The sequence below is a fragment of the Lytechinus variegatus genome, chromosome 2, assembly GCF_018143015.1.
Source record: "Lytechinus variegatus isolate NC3 chromosome 2, Lvar_3.0, whole genome shotgun sequence".
In the NCBI taxonomy this organism is placed as follows: domain Eukaryota; kingdom Metazoa; phylum Echinodermata; class Echinoidea; order Temnopleuroida; family Toxopneustidae; genus Lytechinus; species Lytechinus variegatus.
Genome location: NC_054741.1, coordinates 45,813,783 through 45,833,022, shown reverse-complemented (window position 1 = coordinate 45,833,022; position 19,240 = coordinate 45,813,783). Strand labels below are relative to the sequence as shown.

Below are 19,240 nucleotides of genomic sequence, written 5' to 3'. Positions count from 1 at the left end.
AGTGACTTACAGTTGCTGAGTTATGTGTCATAAGACAGTCTTGCATGTAAACATGCAAGACTGCTGACCTTTGACAATGACCTTTGACTTTTCCATGTGACCTCCAACTGCAGCATAACATGCAGGTCTCCGACAGAGAAGTGTTATTTATATAATAGACAATAGTATAAAATGTTCATGCTATATCTCTCATTCAGCCTGAAGAGACATATTTAAGTTTTTTATGCCAACCTTCACTTACTTGTAAATTAAATCTATTAATCCATCTGCTCAAGACCACAAATACATGTATATTTAGGTATAGAAACTTAAAACAAATCCATTGAACAAATGCTACAATTAAACAACAGATCGCTTTGCCCAATCAGTTTTCCAATAATTCACCAAGAAAATGGCTAGAAAGTGGATTGTGACAAATCATGACACTTTGGCTGGCACACTTGCTCTCATGAATCAGATGGAGAATTATGTAGCTTCTGAGAGTTATCAGCAAGAATAATTGAGGAATGGTCCACTTACCCGTAACTGAGGGGAAGAAGATGGCTAAGAGGATGGTGAATGATGTTGTGATGTCAGCAACGATCTGATTTGCCTTGCCTTGTTCACCTGGTAACACCTCACCGGCTTCACGATACAGATTCCATGCATTCACTGTGCCATGGCAAAGAATTGCAGAGATTAATACAGTTGATGTAAATTCTTCTCATTCATCCAGTCGTGTTCAATATGAGAAATTAAATCATAGAACTGGAAATCAACTCACCGTTGCGACATTTCGCCAAATATCAATCAGCTTCTTCAAGCACATGTGACAAAATGTCACATGCGTGGGACCAGGCAAATCAAAACATTTCAAGTTGTCTTTCACATGCTGAACATAGTACAGTGTGCACAACAAGGGTATTTTAAGGGCCTCCCCTTGATCAGGATCGTCATTCGCCCAAAGAAGCCTATTGATAATTGGCTCAACGTCGCAACAGTGAGTTGATTTCCAGTTCTCAGATTTAATTTCTCATATTTAGACATTTGATTAGTATGGGGTTGAACATATATAGTGGTGGGTGTGTGTGTGGTGGGGGGGGGGGTCATGATTTCAAAGCCATCCAGTACATGGGTTGGTGATGATAATTCAAAGGAGGAATCCACCTTGAGAATGAAAAAATTATCAGTGGGATTGATTCAAATCTGTCATCTACTTATTGCCGAGTTACTGATTTTTTAATCTGACTTGCCATGGACATGGCGGACTATAAATGCATGTCAAATTAAAAATCAGAGGTACTGAGGTACTTGTTTTTAATTCATCGCGACTGTGCAAGGGACCAGTAATGGCCTGGTGGTAGAGTCGCTGACTGGCAAACAGTAGAAAACGGGTTGGAATCCTGCTGGTTCCAAGATTTGTTCTACTTATTTTCAGATCGAGCAAACGATCCTATTTAGTGGGTGCAAGCCAGAAAATGTATCTACAGTTTATAACTTCCCAGCAAGGCTTTAAAGCCATTCTTTAGTTTTGGTAAATCACCTAAACAGTGCATGATCTATTCCCATTTCATTACAAGGTCATGTTAATGCATTTGCCCCAAAACAGCTATAGTGTGAAGGATATTAGCTAAAAAATATGTTTTATTTGATAAATCTCCAGATTTTACATCAGAATTTAATTTGATTGGGTGCTCTATGAAAATAGAACATCTGCATATTTTGTCTTGTTGATACAAAACTGCATGAAATGGGCTCAAAACTTCAGGATATAACATCTGTCAGTAGCTTTCTAATATCCACTATAGAAAAGTAAGCACTCTAACAGCTATTCTAAATGAATAATGGTCAGGATGATGCTATATTCAAATTCTAATAGGTGAAAAATGTACTCAATGACTATTATGCTTTTGTAATATTGTCATGTTCAATAATACTCAAGTATAATTCACAATTACTGACCCTTTAACAAAGCTTTATAAAGGCTTTAACATACAAATTCTATGTTGAGTGAAATAATGAATACCTCTGAATACATCTGATGTGATTCCTGGTATAGCCTTTTCCCATTTCAGAACTAACTCCGACTCTACGCTGGCACAGTCTGTACCATTAGCATAGGAAGCACACAGTGATTCACCCAACGGTGTTAGAATACGTGTGTTGTTTTCATCTTCACTATACCAACTGCAATTGCTCTCCATGCTGATGTCTCGCTGCATAGCTATATTGCTATTGAGTGCACAGTACCTGTTTGGTGTCAGAGAACAAATGGAAAATTTGTAACTTCATTTTAAAAGCTCAAAGCTCAACACTTGGCTAGATTTAAATAGGAAGTCATAAAATGAGGTTCTTGTATTCTGTTGGTATGCTATTTTATAAATCCATCCTTGACTTAAATATCAAGTGTGGCATAACTTACATTCAGATAAGCTTTCAAGGAACTGCTTTTAGATCAATGCAAGAGGCATTAAGTGTCATGTATCTCGACCTCCAATATAATCAACATAAATTTGGTCAAATGTAATTTGAAACAGTGCTTGACCAGAACTAGACACACTACAATACAAATGAAACCTCAGCATGTACTTACTTAAGATGATGAGGAGTAAAGAAGCCGATATAGATACAGATGATGGTGACAATGACACATCCAAGGAAGAGCAAAGCACATTTGTTGACGTACTTCACCCCAACAAAGACAAGAAGAGATAGGATGATGAGGATGATAGTCCCATAAACCCTCATGTTGTTCAGCAATGCAGGAGAAGCACCACCTCCTTCTGAAGATATATCACCAAACAATGACATCTGAGGGGCAATGTAGATCTAGGATATGGTGGAAAACGAAAGCCTTTTCAGCACTGAATTAACGTTTCTTATGTATAACTCCTGGAGGTATTTCGTGAAGCAGTTCATAGAATCATATAAAATAATCACACACACAAAAAAAACACCATTCATATTACGATATACTACATTCATTGACCCTAAATAACATTTGACCTTGATCATGTGACCTACTTGTCAGTGATACTTGATTACCCCTATGTCCACATTTCATGAACTATATCCATAAACTTTCAAAGATATGATGGCAATTCAACAATTACCCCCAAAATGGCCAAAGTCCATTGAACTTAAATTAAAATGGCCTTTGACCTTGGTCATGTGACCTGAAACTGGCAAGGGTTATTTTAATAGTGATACTTCATTACTCTTTTTTCCAAGTTTTATGAGATAGATCCATAAACTTTCAATGTTGTGATGGTAATTCAACAAATACCCCCAACATGGCCAAAGTTATTGACCCTAAATGACCTCTGACCTTGGTCATGTGACCTGAAACTCGGGCAGGATGTTCTTTAATCTTTCAATACCCTTGCGTTAGGAGTTTTTAATCCTTGATTATTTTCTTCTGGGAACCTATATGTCTACAAGCTTTGCTTTTTAATAGGTTCCTCATATTTCATGTAATTGTATTTCCTTGTTAAATACTACAACTATGTATTTTTTGTCATCATGTTTTCATAATTGTGTTCAAGATGTATGTTTTTGTGGAATGTGAAACAATAAATCAAATCAAATCAAAATCAATGTCCAAGTTTCAAGAACTAGGGCCATATGCTTTTTAAGTTATGACATTTCAAAAACTTAGAGGAAATGAAACCTTTGGCACAAGATAGCTTGTGTGAAAACAGAAAAATCAAAGAAAAAGATCAACGAAAGTTTGAGAAAAATTGAATGAATAATAAAGAAAGTTATGAGCATTTGAAATTTAAATCATTATTGTATGTTTTTATGCTGAATCAGTAATTTTTTTCCTTCAGCTAGTTTGCATTTTTACAATTACTTTGTTTTACACTATGTTAATATTAATGTCTTACACTATAAAGTGCATAGAGAGAGCTTTTTCTACTATGCCCTTAATAAATCAATCTTTATTATTATAATTATTATTCAGTTAGATCTTTATTAGTTTACTGTTGACCATCCCAATGAAAGATGAAAATGTAATCCACTCTTTTACGAGCACATTATCAATTTTGTAGAGTATCATTCTTAATATCAATACTTACCAGTAAGATTTCTATCGCTCCAAGGATGTACATGGCAGAGGCAAATGTTGTTCCTAGATAGAATAGCACCCCCACTGCACCACCAAACTCTGGTCCTAAAGCTCTTGAGATCATGAAATAGGCCCCACCTGCAGGCACTACCCCATTGGTCGCAATGGCACTCATGGAGATTGCAGTAAGCATTGTCTGCAGGAAAATGGAGTGAAAACTGCAGTTGTTTGGAAATACAAATCTAAAGAATGGCTTAATGTAATATCCGTGGGAAGTATTTTTCAAAACACTAAACAAAAGAGACTCTGATGCAATAAGAATGGGCACAATCACTTTCTCTTCCTTGTGATGTATTTTGATTCAGCTTTAAAAATTATTGAGCCAAAACACAAAATGTAGTCATTTTGTCATGACTTTTTTTTAAGGAAAATGTCATTAGATTCGATCAGGTATGCATTCAAGCTCAAAATCCTCTGAAGGTCATTCTAGCCATAATATTGAATTATTAATTTAGCCCATATCCTAGAAATCATTATTTTGTCTCAATTGACACCTACTACTCAGGAATTCCTCTCTGGTAAATATGCAGCCCCAATGGTACATCTTTCGCTAAGAACTCTTTATCATTCAATGCTCTAAGGCCCTTATATTCCAATTCAACATGGTTGTCCATTACTGCCTATATATGGAGTGCCTGTGGAAGGTAAAATGCCTTACCGTAAGACAGGATACAAGAACTATGAAGAAGCACTCCAGACCACCAGCTGTGCCGACCTGCCAGGCAAGACGGATGAAAAGGATAACTCCAAGGATGTTTTGAAGACAAGGCAGGTACACGCCCATCAGGGTGCCCATCTTGGGTGCTTTCTAGAGTTTAGTAGAAGAATGACAATTTAAAGATTATTGTGAAAGAAAAAGTAAATTTTGCATGACATTGACTGAAAATAGTATCTTACTATCTAACACAAAAATTCTGGTACCCCACTCATCATTTCTGGTGACTTTCCAGTAATATAATATTATAATGTAAATGATCAGATGCCAACTGTCACTTTGTATGCTATGCTACGGTCAATCACACTGTCATATGTACACTGTAGTGTGGAAATATCCATACTTAATATCGGAAGAAATGATCATTTGAACATTGCCAATCCTTCCCTTTAAAAAATTAATTATCATTAAACAAATTCAAACTAAACCAAAACACCACAATCAAACAAAAGTAACATTTATGTACTTAAGAATAGCAGGTAATCTGACAAAAATTTTTAGAGCGTTGAGTTTTTATTTAAAACAAGTTGAATGCCTTTGGCAGTCTTGCCTGCATTATGCAATTCAATATACATGTAGTAGCAGTGCTGACTTTAAAGACAGCTATTGAATTATTCAAAAAAGAAAACATACATTGCATAATAAAATACTAAGTCAATAACAGTTCATTGACCCAAAATGACCTTTGACCATGGTCATGTGACATGAAACTCTAATAGGATCTTCAGTAATACTTGATTAACTTTATGGCCAAGTTTCATGAACTAGGTCCATATACTTTCTAAGTTATGATGTCATTTCAAAAACTTAACCTTATGTTAAGATTTGATGTTGACGCCGCCGCCGTCGGAAAAGCGGCGCCTATAGTCTCACTCTGCTATACAGGTGAGACAAAAATGAAACAAAGCACAAAGCTGAAACTAAACAAAAAAATCAGATCTAAAATAATGGTATCTTAAAGGCAACAAAACATATCTTGCATCTGAGCCATAACATTTGTTGCATCATACCAAAATTGTGCAGAGATTTGGAGTGCAATGTCACAATGAACCGAAATTGATATTGCAATGATAAATTAATTTCTTCAACAAAGAGAAGTACATGTAGTGTGAAGGGAAAGGGAATTAGTAAAATGCATATATCATAATACATGTAAGAAAAACACATGTTCCCCTCAATCAACAGGGTATAACTTTCAATGAAAAGCTTTAAGTGTTCCTTCACTTTATATTGTCTGTAAACTACTGTTTAAGAATCTAAATCTTGTGAATTTTGAAAAGTGACAATTTTGTCTTTAATACAATCTCACTCAGACATGACTAGAATGGTCGATCTCATTTTTACACAGAAGTGAAGGAACACTTCAAATGAATCATTTTGCCCAAAATTTATCTCTATACATAACACGCAAATTTTCATTTGTGTCAAGTTTATTTTCTCACAAACACAGCAACATTGTTTATTTCTTTAATCTTATTCCCTGCATACACACGCACATATCTCTTTCTTTCAAAATATAATACAAAAGAGAAATATAAGAGAAACCACACTGCAAACTGAAAGGGTGGGTAGATTTGCTCAAAGTAAATCACATTTGGATAGCATTTGTGTAGGTGTAGGATGGGGTAAAACACTCTACATACCCGCTCACAATGCATCTGTACAGGCCAATGTAAAATGCAATGGATGGAATTAAACATTAAAATTCATGCTCATACATGTATGCTGTAATGGGTGGTTTAAAGTTTTTTATTGACAAATGGTGTTAATGTTTATAGGCTGAGTTTTCAAACTATCCACAGCACCAAACTTGAAAAGAGGCTGTTGCAAAAGTTTTGAGCTCCATATATCATCATAACCTAAGCAGATATTGCAAACCCACCTTTGGGTAGGTTAGTTCAATCCTTCAACATCAACACCATCAACACCAAACTTAAAATCACCCAATGTGTATACACTTTAATAGGAGAAAAAGTGTAAAAGGAATATGAAACCAATATTCTTCTTCAAATGAAAGATACATATAAGCAGGGCAAAAGTTTCTTATTAAAAAAAATATGAAAATTAAACGAGAACTTACCGTTTGAAGTTTAATTGATATTTTATTAGTAATAAGAGGAGGAGATTACGTGTATGAGAGAGCCCGTTACTGCGCATGCGTCAATTTTCGTAGAGTAGAAGGCGACTGTGTATAAATTTTTCGAGAACTGAATTAGCGTTTGAAGTACATGGGAGGGTGAGGAGGGACGTAATCTCCTCCTCTTATTACTAATAAAATATCAATTAAACTTCAAACGGTAAGTTCTCGTTTAATTTTCATATTTTACTACGTAATATCGTAAGAGATTACGTGTATGAGATTTTAAAGCGACACTGTCGCCTTCTAGTAAAACAGGAGTCATATTCATGACACATACCACTTAAGGAATAAAGCAGGACTATCTTGTAGACTACTGGCTTAGGATGGCCTGAGAGAAAGTCCTTCCAGTAACCACTGGTTTATCATAGAAAGTCTTGAAAGTCCTTTCATTTGACCAGCCTGCTTGGCTTAGTATAGCTGATACTGGCAAGTCATTGTTCTTTGCTGCCGACGTTGAAGCCGCTCTAGTAGAGTGGGCCTTGTACTTGACTGTATCAATGCCTGCTGAACTCAGTACATATTTTAACCATCTGGAAATTGTCTGAGCTGAGACCCTTTTGTGTGGCTTCTTAAAACTGATGAACAATCTCTGTTCATTTTTTCTGATTGGTCTAGTCAGCTTCAAGTAGTACTTTAAGTATCTTACAACACAAAGTCTCTTATCTTGGGGATAAGCTTCCAGAGTTACAGATGTATCTAGATTACCTGGTTTCGACTGTTTGAACAGTTCCTCAAAGTGGAAAGAGACTGCGCTGTTAGACAAAATCATTTTGTCCAGTTTCATGAGGTGGAGTGTTTGAACACGTTGCGCAGAGGTCAGCGCAATAATCATACACAGTTTCAGCGTTAACATTTTAAGAGTCAATGAGCTCGCTGGTGAAAGAGAACGTAGGTAATTAAGGACATGGCTGACATCCCAAATCTCTTTATATCTTGCTGTGGGAGGACAAAGATGAAACACACCTCTCATGAAACGCTTGATGAGCGGGTGAGTTCCAACTGAATAAGGGGTGTCCAGTAAATTAAGAAAGGAAGATAGAGCACTTCGTGCACAGTTCAAAACATTATATCCAGCATTGTCCTTGTAATAAAGTTTGCTCAAGAAGTCTAACACAACAGTCACGTCTGCATTCAAATGATCCGAGCTTAATGTTTCACAGAAACTTTTCCACTTCTTCATGTATATTGCATACTGTTTCTTTGTTGACTTGCGCCATGAAGAAATAATAATCTTTACAGTTCCAGGTTTTAGGCCTTTATTTTCAAAGGGTTTGGTGATAACCTGCAACAGACAAGATCAAGGCGAGAATGTAAAGGGTGAGGTTCATTAGTAATAGGTTGTGTAAGTAGTGATTCACTTCTTGAGAGGAACATGGGTTTCCCAATTATCATTTTCTTGAAGAGGGGGAACCATGCTTGAGTGGGCCAATTTGGGACTACTAAAATGCCCGATGCATTATCCTCATTTATTTTTTGGAGGCATTTAGCAACAAGACAAAAGGGTGGAAAAGCATAGAAATCCAGCCCCTTCCAATTGAGGGTGAAAGCATCTACTGCTACAGCTTCTGGGTCAGGCAACCATGAAACATAATTCTCTAACTGTTTGTTGAGTCTAGAAGCAAACAGATCAATTTTGGGCAAACCAAAATGATGCACAATTTGAAGGAATTTATCTCTATTTAGCATCCATTCTGTTCTGTCATTAAAGGATCTTGACATTTTATCAGCTTGGGTATTGAGTTTTCCAGGGAGGTAGGCTGCCGTGACCCAGATATCCCTTTCTCTGCACCACATCCACAAATCTTTTGCGGCCTTATTACACTCATTTGATTTAGTGCCACCCATGGAATTTATATAGGACACTGCTGTGACATTGTCTACACGCACCAATATATGAGTATCGCATAATTCTGAGCACAGAGATTTCAGCCCCAGCAGAGCTGCCCTAGTCTCAAGATAGTTTATTCTATTATTCTGGGCATATAAAAGTTCGATGCTGTTCCATCTGCCACCAGTATTAGATTTTAGATCTGTGGCCCCCCAACCGATACCACTGGCATCGGTACGAATTTCATGTTGTGGTGTGGACCGTCTCAAAGGTGAGAAGGTTAATTGCACATTGTCTATCCACCACCACAATTCTTTCTTGGCTTCTGGTGACAAAGTCATCTTTCTATCAAAATGACCTCTATTCATTTTTAATGAGACAATCTTGTCATTCTCTAGTGCCCTGTAAAATAGTGGACCATATCTTGTGGCAGGTAGAGCAGCAACGATTTTCCCAATAACTTTGGCTACGTGTCTTATGGAAGGATTGGGAGTATGTAGCAATTCAAAGCACAAGCTAATAATGTCTTGGGCCTTTTCCTCTGGCAAGGTCATTATCATTTTCTCTGTGTTGAGAACGAAGCCTAAGAAAGTGATTTCTGTCACCGGAGTGAATACAGACTTTTCTGGATTGATTAAGAAACCAAGTTTTGAGAAACTTTCAACAACAGCCTCTAGGGCTTTCTCATTATCCTGCTTTGAGTCAGCAATAATGAGAAGATCATCTAGGTAGCTCACAACCACATGTCCTTGTTTCCTCAAAACAGCCAACAATGGTTTGAGTAATTTTGTGAACAATCTAGGGGCTGAACATAGCCCGTTTGGCAAAGCTTTGAATTGCCAAAATTGGCCTTGCCAGAGGAATTTTAGGTACTTCCTATGATCTTTATGAATAGGGACTGAATAATAGGCGTCTTGGAGGTCGACTGAAGAAAGAAAAGAATTTTGCGTGATAAGTTGCACCGCAGTATAAATATTTTCCATCTTAAAATGCTGGTAAGGTAGATACTTGTTAAGATCTGATAGGTCTAGAATAAGACGAAGACCACCATTCTTTTTTGGCCTAGAGAAGATATTTGATACATATTCCCCTTTCTCACTTTGACAGGGTTCAATAACATCTTTCTCCTGAAGCTTTTGTATCTCATTTGACAAAGCTTTTTCTTCCTCTCCACTACACTTGAAAGTGAAAGGGGGATAACTTCGTGAAGGTGGTGGTTTCGCAAATTCAATTTTATATCCTTGCGCAGCATTTAGAATGGAAGGATCTGAGGTGATTTCACGCCAATTTTCATGAAATTTTTTCAGTCGGCCTCCAACAGTGGGCCTAAAGGTAGATCTAAGGTAAGCAAATGTGTAATTTCTCACCTCGTCAGGAATTACTTGGTTCTGTGACCTTGTTTGTGGTGTGCACGTGGCACTTGGGCAGGCTGTTTCTGCTTCCTCTGAGGGTTGTCGTGAGGTGGGGACTGTCGGTCCTTCCACCTGGTTCGTTGGTCTAAAAAATGCAGATCTTCACTATCTGGTGGTGGACGAGTTGCAGTGGCTGGTGCTGCACTTCTTTTCCATCCAGCCTTAGCATACTGTGAGTGTGCACCCCGTCCTGAACCCCGACTATAGGGGTGATAGTTATGCTGATGGGATTGGGGTTTGCGATTGGGGCCCTTAATAACCCCTGCAGTAACCTTCTGTTCCTCGTTGAGCTCTCTAACTTGTTTGCTCAAGTTTCCAAACAGCAAGTCAGTGACTGGTGTGGTAGGCTTACAAAGGTGCCTAAAGCGAGGGTTCATGGCAGGTTTTATCAACTCCTTCCTCATGCAATTTATTTCAAAGTTGGCATTGCACAAAAGTGCTAACGCATCTTGCTGGCTTTCAGTAATGTCAGTAGAGGAAAGCATGTGTACAAAGGCATTTAGCCCTCGTGTCAGTGATTTCTGAATTTTTTGAAGTCTCAAGTCATTAGACTTAGAGTAAGTTGGAAGGTTATCCCAGATAGCTGGGTTTACTTTGGGTGCATCCAGTAATCTGCAGTTGTTGGGAGTAGGGTACCTGGTAGCTGTGTCAATAAGCACTTTTTGCTCTAGCTGGTGGCTAAGCAGGTATGTAGTTGACTCCGCTATACCATCATCGACTGGTTCCCCAATGTCTGTAGAAAGGGCAAATTTTGCCGCTATAGGCGGGACAAAAGTTTCATCCGCCAGGCCTGCTCCTCTATCATGATCGACATCAATCTGACCAGACTCTAATTCGTCTGGACTTAAGTCCGGTGAGTCATATAAAATTGGGAGGTCTGGTTGAGCACCGATCCCAGTGGGACCCGTAGGGGTAGGTGCAACGTCAACACGTGGTTGAGATGAGCTTGACTTTGAAGCTGATTCTCGCCCGTGGCGATTAGATCTAGCCCTGACTCCAACGTGGGAATCGTCCACCGGTGGTGGTAGAGCTTGTAGGACTTTAGACATCATGTCCTCAAGTTTATTCATCCTCGAAAGGACCTCGGGAGAGTCTGTGGTATTTGCCGATTTTTGCTTTGCTTTGTTGACGGACCCATTCGAGCGGGCCTGCTTCGGCTTGGTAGACTTCCCGCTCCGCTCCCCCGCAGGGGTAGCAGGCTGCGACGCTGTCTGTCCCCCGCCCGTGGCGGCCTGGGAAGCGGTCGAGGTACCACTCGTGGTGGTTTTGTCATTAGCAGATTTAAGCGAAGATTTTTCCATGATGAAAAGACCTTCTGTCCACAAAAGTGTGTTTGACAGAGGCTACTTCGAAACTAGTTGAATAAACAAAAAAGAAATCGTTGAAAACGATGAGGATTCCGCCGATAAAGGAGGAAATATTCCAAGAAAAAATGGGGCTCAGCAAGCCGCCATTTGCATGCAGTAACGAATTGACGCATGCGCAGTAACGGGCTCTCTCATACACGTAATCTCTTACGATATTACGTAGTAAAATATCAAGCTTCATAAGCATTGTTCCTTTATAAGTACAATAATGTCATGGAAGAAATTGAATAGATTTTAATTGAACAATTCATTCCAACCTCTCTGGTCCAAAGAGCCCATTCAATTTTATTACTGTATGACTTCACACACACAGGTTTGTTTCAAGTCACCCCTAGTAGAGACTCTATTCAAGACTGTACATTGTAAAACCCCAAGAAAAAGACTACACCCCAAATTAATAAACTCAAGAAACAGCAATCCCCCTAAAGCAACTTTTTTTAATGTGCTGGTGTTTGTACATGTATGTGCCACATGGTGAACGAGCAAAAATGGCTTTTATAATAGGTATTTTCTAGTCGCACATGTATGTATTAAAAGTTCAATGGACGCTCCAGGGTTCAGTACAGTGTCATGCACACCCAAAAAATACAACATGATATCGTCATATGAAAAGTTCATTACATACTGTACAATGTAGATAGTGATAGACAGTTTCTTTCTTTCATTCTTTGAAAGACTTGGGTTAGTTGTTTTTTTTTTGTCATGAAACAGAATGATGTACAGTATACAACATCAGTCAACAAACCTGATTATTGCTTGAAAGTACATTAACTACATGTATGATGGATTGCTGTAAGATTTAATATAAATGTCAGTGCCCTTTTACCAATATTGGCACAGTAAAATTAATGATGAAAACTTGGATCTTCGACATATACAAGGGATCGAGATGATAGGATTATCATATGAGTGTCTATTAACATACAGCAGTAGAGAGTCCCAATTATAAAGGCCCTTAAGGGGGGTGATGGTAATACTAAAGAGATGACTTATTGTAAACAGCTTCAAGGGCATACATGTTTTCTAATTAGAGATACCTGTATGATATAAACATGTAAATTGTAATGATGTTCTCTCACCTTGCATGCAAATACACCAAACACAATACAGGTTTTACTAAACACAAAAATAAAAAAATGCAACAGAAAGCATATTATAATGAAAAAATGCATGTAAAGGAATAAAAACAATAAAAATAAAAGAAAAAGAAAGAAAATGGTTCTGATGAGAGATGCCAACTGAATACAAACTACAAATAAAAAATTATAGGAATAAAGGTGAAGATTGAAAATATGTTGACTAAAAGTATGTACAAATATGTACATGTATGTACAATAGGAATTTCCTAATGGCATATCTTGCACGCTTTGGTATTTAAGTGCGACCTAAGTCATACATGTAGGAATAAAGGTGAAGATTTAAAATGTTGATTAAAAGTATGTACAAATAGTATGTACATGTACAATAGACCAGTTCTTAGTTACTTCATGGGCAATTTTGGTCAAATGACCTTTCATTTCTTTCATCATGATAGGCAGATTTCAAAGCAAGATATTACGCAAGCTTGCCTTACATAGCAGGATGAAGAAATTGAATAGACCAGGTGACTAGAATAACACACCAATGAACACTTAATAAAGGTATTTGTTGCATTCCTACTTTGAATGCATATCTTTAGCATGTTGCACAATGTACTTGACAAACTGTGAAATACCAGTCGTTCATGAGCATTGTTGTTTTTTGTTGATGTAAATGAAAACGACAATTCCAAAGAATATATGAATAATCAAGACATCAAAGTTGGTGCTTATCTCATTAGATTTTAAAGCACCATGTCACTTTAGTACAAATGACCTTCTTCTGATCATGCGTAGAATCTTTTGATCATGCGCAGAAAGGAACTACGAACTGGCTTATAGGAAGTTCCTAATGGCATATCTTGCACGCTTTGGTATTTAAGTGCGACCTAAGTCATACATGTAGTTAAATCTTTGTGAAACACCCCCCTGGATACCGGTAGATTACAATCTGAATTAAAACAAAGTAAAAGGCTAAACATGTATGTAGTATCGCAGAATGCAAAATAGACATTGGTAAACATTTTTTTATAGTGTTGAAGACTCAAAAGAAAAGAAGGGGACTTTAACAATGATCGTAACAATGCTATATTTCATGTACAAATGCTCAATATGTAAGAAAACACTTACAATATCACTTCCCTAGCTTTAACACAGCTACCATGACAAAACATATCCACTGTAAGTAATAAAGCAATTTCTTCTTAAAATCTAAAGTCACATCGGTGGAAATGTACATTTAAATCTTGCCTTCCTTGCAATAATGCATTAAAAACATCATTAAAATAAAAAATAGAAGCAAAGAAAGATGAATAGAAAGTTGGAGAAAACAATTGCATTTTCACCTTTATAGCTGTCTTTCTCTTTTCATCTGGTTCCTCTGTATATTCTGGTAAAGTCTTGTAGTTGGCCAGGGAACTGATAAGGGACGACACTTTAGGTCTGTGTTCCATCTCATCCTATACAACCAAATACAAGCAAAGTGACAAGTAACACAGTAAGCAATTTTTTGAATAAAATAAAAGAGAAATCAAGACATTTTTGTTACATTTTACAGTGGTACTTCCAATACCGAATGTGGAGAATCGTTTAATATTTCTACAATTTATTCTCAATTTATCTTTCCAAATTAAATGATAATTACCATGCCTATTTTCACTTGGTTTGTTCCCATTTTCTACAAATTCATAACTTACATACTGTATACTGTCAAAAACTTATTCCAAATGATAATAAGATGGTATCATAAATGCAAAATGATTTGCATATTTTTTCTAATCATCATCTTGTTTCTCACCTCATACAGAGCCAAGTTCCTCTCCTGAATTCCTGATTCCAGAATGGCCACATTATCCGACCTTTCTCCTCCATCGCCTTGGAAATGCAAATAATACAACAACTGGATTAGGATCTTTGAAAGCATTGTGATTTTCATGGAATAAAGACACTTAAATCTTAGTAACTCTCTTATTGCAAACAAGAGTCCTATGAACGTAGAGGCATCTCCCCACACCCACCTTTAATAGCATCAACCCTAGGCCTCGACTAATAAAATTGTCTTCCATTTCTTCTCCAGAATGCAATTTTCTTCTGATTGTGTAGTCTTATCTCTTGAAATTCATACCACAAAACATATTGCAAAGGAACTTGAATTGGTGTACAGGTATGCTTTAAAGTTTCCTGCTTTTCAAATTGATCAAATACATGTAGCAATCACAATCAATGACCAAAATTCACATGACTTTTTTTATTCTGTTAAATACCAAAGGTAAAATCTATCTACATGTAGAGTCAAGAACAGGAGTCTTCAGATTAGAATTGAAAAACAAAATTATATGATACCTATATAAAAGTAAGCAATTTTGAATATGTACTGTATAATTATAATCCAAGTATTATTCATGATAAATAAAATCATGTTAATAAATAGTTTGAAAATGAAATGTTTTTTTTTACCCATTCATTTTCAAATTATTTCAATAGTTATTATCATCTATTTATGAATTATTTATTGTAATCATTTGCACTCTTTTTTTCTTTGGGGGGTATACCTGCTTTGGAAAAGATTGGATAGACCTAAACACATCTCTATTAATTAACTTATCAAAGTATAAGAGTTACATGTAAGTGTGTGTGTATAATGAATGACATGTACACGTGTTGACACATACAGTTCAACGAGTTTGATTGTGTGACAAAATGTTGGAATTTCACAAACACTGATAACTGATTACAATATTAAAAAACATAAAACATAAACACATTTGAGAAAAAGGAATGATTTTCACAGGAACAAATCAAAGAGACACAAAGCATAACTTTTTTAAACTGAGTGATTATAATCAAGGATATTAATAAATAGAGACAGAGGCTGAAAGCAGCTGCAAATTTTCTTAAACTTTTAGTATTAGTTAGAGTTCAAAGGGATTTGACAATGTTAGAGAAGCTTGTACGTCCTACATGTACGTGCAAGGAGCTATGTTAATATGCTGTAATACTAGTAGTAGGTGATATGCTACACTGTACTTGAGTTGAAGCATCCTCCAGGCTGGGAAATTCACACCACTACAAAAAGATGTTTGTCAATTCTTCTTTATGATAATAATAAAATGAAGTTAAACATTCATAGAACTTTATAATAGTGCGTTTCTAGGTGCTTTTGGCATGTTATCATTCTCAAAATATTTCTTGGCATAAAATATACATGTACAATACTATTTATTCAATAAGATTAAGAATCATGAGGTTACTCTTTACACTGTAATCTAAGTATGGAAAATAGATGCCCAGTTGAGGCGGTAGGGAAAAAAGTACTGAAAATTCCACATCTCCTTTACATCACAGTGACACCAGACCTCCCCCTCTGCCATCTAAACACCTTGGTGCAGCCCTTAGCACTGACTATTTTTTGTCCATAATAACATAAAGGGAATTATTTCCTATCAGTCTTAATAATATTCAGCTCTTATACAATGTATAGCACATACCACCTTGTCATCTAAAATGCACTTCCAAATGGAATTTCGATACTATCATTGTGGCTATTATAGCCACCAAGCCTTTTGCAGCACACAAGCATTTAAGGAGATTTAATTCCTTAGATATAGTAGTACCCCATATCAGTATAAAACCATTATTATACATGTACATCCATGTACATATGCATGTGTATATACCTGTATTCACAAGAAACAATAACTTAAAGAAAATTTACAATTCACAAATAAAGTTTACATTATAATTAATGTAAGTCACTAAATACACAGGCCTGAAAAACACTTTGAAAATTTATAGACTTAATTTTTTTTTAAAGGTGAGCCTGTATTGGAATTAAAAACAAAAAATGTCATACTGACCACAGTACAGGTTTGCTGTACTCATTTAGACTGAATTGGTGATAAAAAGGATTAGTTTGTGCATATCCATGGTAATACATTCAGCCATATGGATACGATCATTTGATGCAATTCTCTATATAGTTGTAATGTTGTAAAGTGTAAACTTGAACAGATAGAGGAAAAATGAAAAAAATTGACAAATAATACAGTGACTGTACAGTGTATGCTACAATAAGTCCACCAAAAAGAAAGCAAAAAATATAACAAATAAACAAACACAAAAACAGTAACACTAAGAAAGATATTAAAGAGAATATACCATTATCACACCCCCTAAAAACATTTAAATAAGTATCACAATAAATAAATAGATAAATAAATAAATAAATGAATAAATAAATAAATACATACATAAACAAATAAATAAATCCACTTCAAAACAATTATAATACATATTATTCATGGTGATAATGATAGCAATGATAATAAAAAACATCTCTAAGAAAAAAAAGAAATAAAAACAAAAATAATAAAAAATACAATGAATCCCATAAACTGCCAAATGCACAAAGACAGATAAATGAATAAGCCTAGGCCAAGTATTAAATGTAGTGAAATAATAATATAATGTATTTTTGTATGAAAATATAAAATGATAGTCAAAATGCGTACAAACTACAATGTAACGCTTGCTTTTTCATAGAATTCAACAAATTCTTTGAAAAATTTAATTCCTATATTCCTCAAAAATGTCTTTATTTGGAAATACCATGCTCCGACTGCAAGGTAAATTAACATGTTGATGAATTCGTACACACAATGCTAACAGCTGTTTGACTCAGGGCAATGCTTCAATCTAACAGTGTTAAAACCATTTTACAAGTAAGTGATATTCAAGACTTCAATGAAGAACACATCATGTTCAGTGCATGCACATACAGATGTACACATTTTTATTTAATAAAAAAAATCATGGGATAAACACAATTATCAGCACGTTCTTACATGTATATGATGCTGCTCCATTCGTTTTCTTCTGATTTGATGAAGTTTTCAATGATTTATTTTTATTTTAATTCAAATTCATAGCATATCATTTCAGTCTGAACCACACTATATTTCCACAAAGTTGATTGAAACTGCACAACCAACAATTATGAAAGAACTGAAAGAAGCATACTATTCAGACTATTCATCCAAACATTTTATATTTTCATATTCATTTCTAATTTTTACGCTCCTATGTTTCTTTTTTTTTATCACATGTATATACATGTGTCATGACCAATCACTGAATTGTGACAAAGTGCTAATTCATGTTAAAGGGATGGTCCGGGCTGAAAATTTATATCTTAATACATAGAGTAGAATTCACTGAGCAAAATGCCAAAAATTTCATCAAAATCGGATAACAAATAATAAAGTTATTGAAGTTTAAAGTTTAGCAATATTTTGTGAAAACAGTCATCATGAATATTCATTTGTAGGGCTGATGATGTCACATCTCCACCTCCCGTTTTCTTATTTCATTACATAAAATCATAATTATTTCATTATTTCATACTTGTGTGAATAATACATGTACATGTATGTCTCCCTTATAATGAAATAAGTTGCACCAATCAATATAATGCACTAAATCAGTTGTCAATCCAATTTTTCTAGTTCTTGGAGAAAAAAAATTGAATAAACCTAATTTCATGTAGTAAATTGCAAAAGAACAAGTGGAGATATGACATCATAAGCCCACCTAATGAATATTCATGATGGCTGTTTTCACAAAATATTGCTAAACTTTAAAATTCAATAACTTTGTTATTTTTTATCAAATTTTGATGAAATTTTCAACATTTTGCTAATTGAATTCTACTCTATTTATTAAGCTATACATACTTTCAGCCCAGACCATCCCTTTAAAACTGTATTTCTCAATAATGATTGAAGAGATAGAATAATATAAAATAAATTTGCTTTGGGAATAATCTGGGATTGTTCATTGTACACGTATGTAAAAGCGTATACGCTTTTACATACGTGTACAATGAACAAGAAATGGCAGGGTGAGAAATGTGTACCGGTAATGCAAAATCTGTTATATTTACCTTTTCTTTTAGTGTGTGCATTGTGAATTTGAGAATCGAGCATTGACAATGTATGCCATAAAATTATCATTATCATTATTATTATATATATATATTTTTTTTGGGGGGGGTTGTTTGATTTAATAAGAGACAAACAGAGAGAATGAAGTTGGGTGTTTGAAAGGAAACGGATTGAATTATTGATTCTGTACCTTGTGCCATAACATACCATGTAATAATTACAAAATATAAGTTTTTTTAAAAACATTGTTAAAAACAAATAAAATGGAAATTGTAAATAATAGAGATCTAAACAAAATAGCTGTATGTACATGTAATATTACACAGTCACCTCATACAAAATTCATCAATAAACATTGTTTCAAAAAACAATCCACCAAAGAAACTACATGTATTACTGCATCGTCAAAGAGCAAAGTTTAAAGGGATTCCAAAAACAAAGAAACAAAGTCCTTTTAAATGGCTCAGATAATCTGTTGAGGATGGCCAAGAAAGGTTTGAATAAAATTTGTTTAAAAAAAAAAGAAATACTTTTAGGTTAAGATCACATAACATGCTGGTTATCTTTCAATGTGTTATGATCTTTAAAAGACCCAAACGGCTTCACTTTGCAGAATAACTGAGTATTTTTCAACATAATGATATGAATAATT

At 35.4% G+C, this 19,240-nt stretch overlaps 1 protein-coding gene across 6 annotated transcripts in view; it reads right to left on the bottom strand.

Annotated features, from left to right (window-relative positions):
- LOC121408151 (solute carrier family 12 member 4-like) overlaps nt 1–19,240 on the bottom strand; it is a 70,320-nt gene that overhangs the window by 29,272 nt on the left and 21,808 nt on the right. For 4 of the 6 annotated variants that reach the window (XM_041599490.1, XM_041599492.1, XM_041599494.1 and 1 more), the window contains 8 exons: nt 14,445–14,521; nt 13,993–14,106; nt 6,467–6,481; nt 4,767–4,916; nt 4,059–4,244; nt 2,573–2,808; nt 2,006–2,229; nt 520–651 (listed from right to left, as the gene is read on the bottom strand). In XM_041599490.1, the coding sequence (XP_041455424.1) occupies nt 520–651; nt 2,006–2,229; nt 2,573–2,808; nt 4,059–4,244; nt 4,767–4,916; nt 6,467–6,481; nt 13,993–14,106; nt 14,445–14,521 (1,134 nt within the window). The remainder of the gene's footprint in view (nt 1–519; nt 652–2,005; nt 2,230–2,572; nt 2,809–4,058; nt 4,245–4,766; nt 4,917–6,466; nt 6,482–13,992; nt 14,107–14,444; nt 14,522–19,240) is intronic. The other 2 variants (XM_041599491.1, XM_041599496.1) reach the window with 1 other exon arrangement.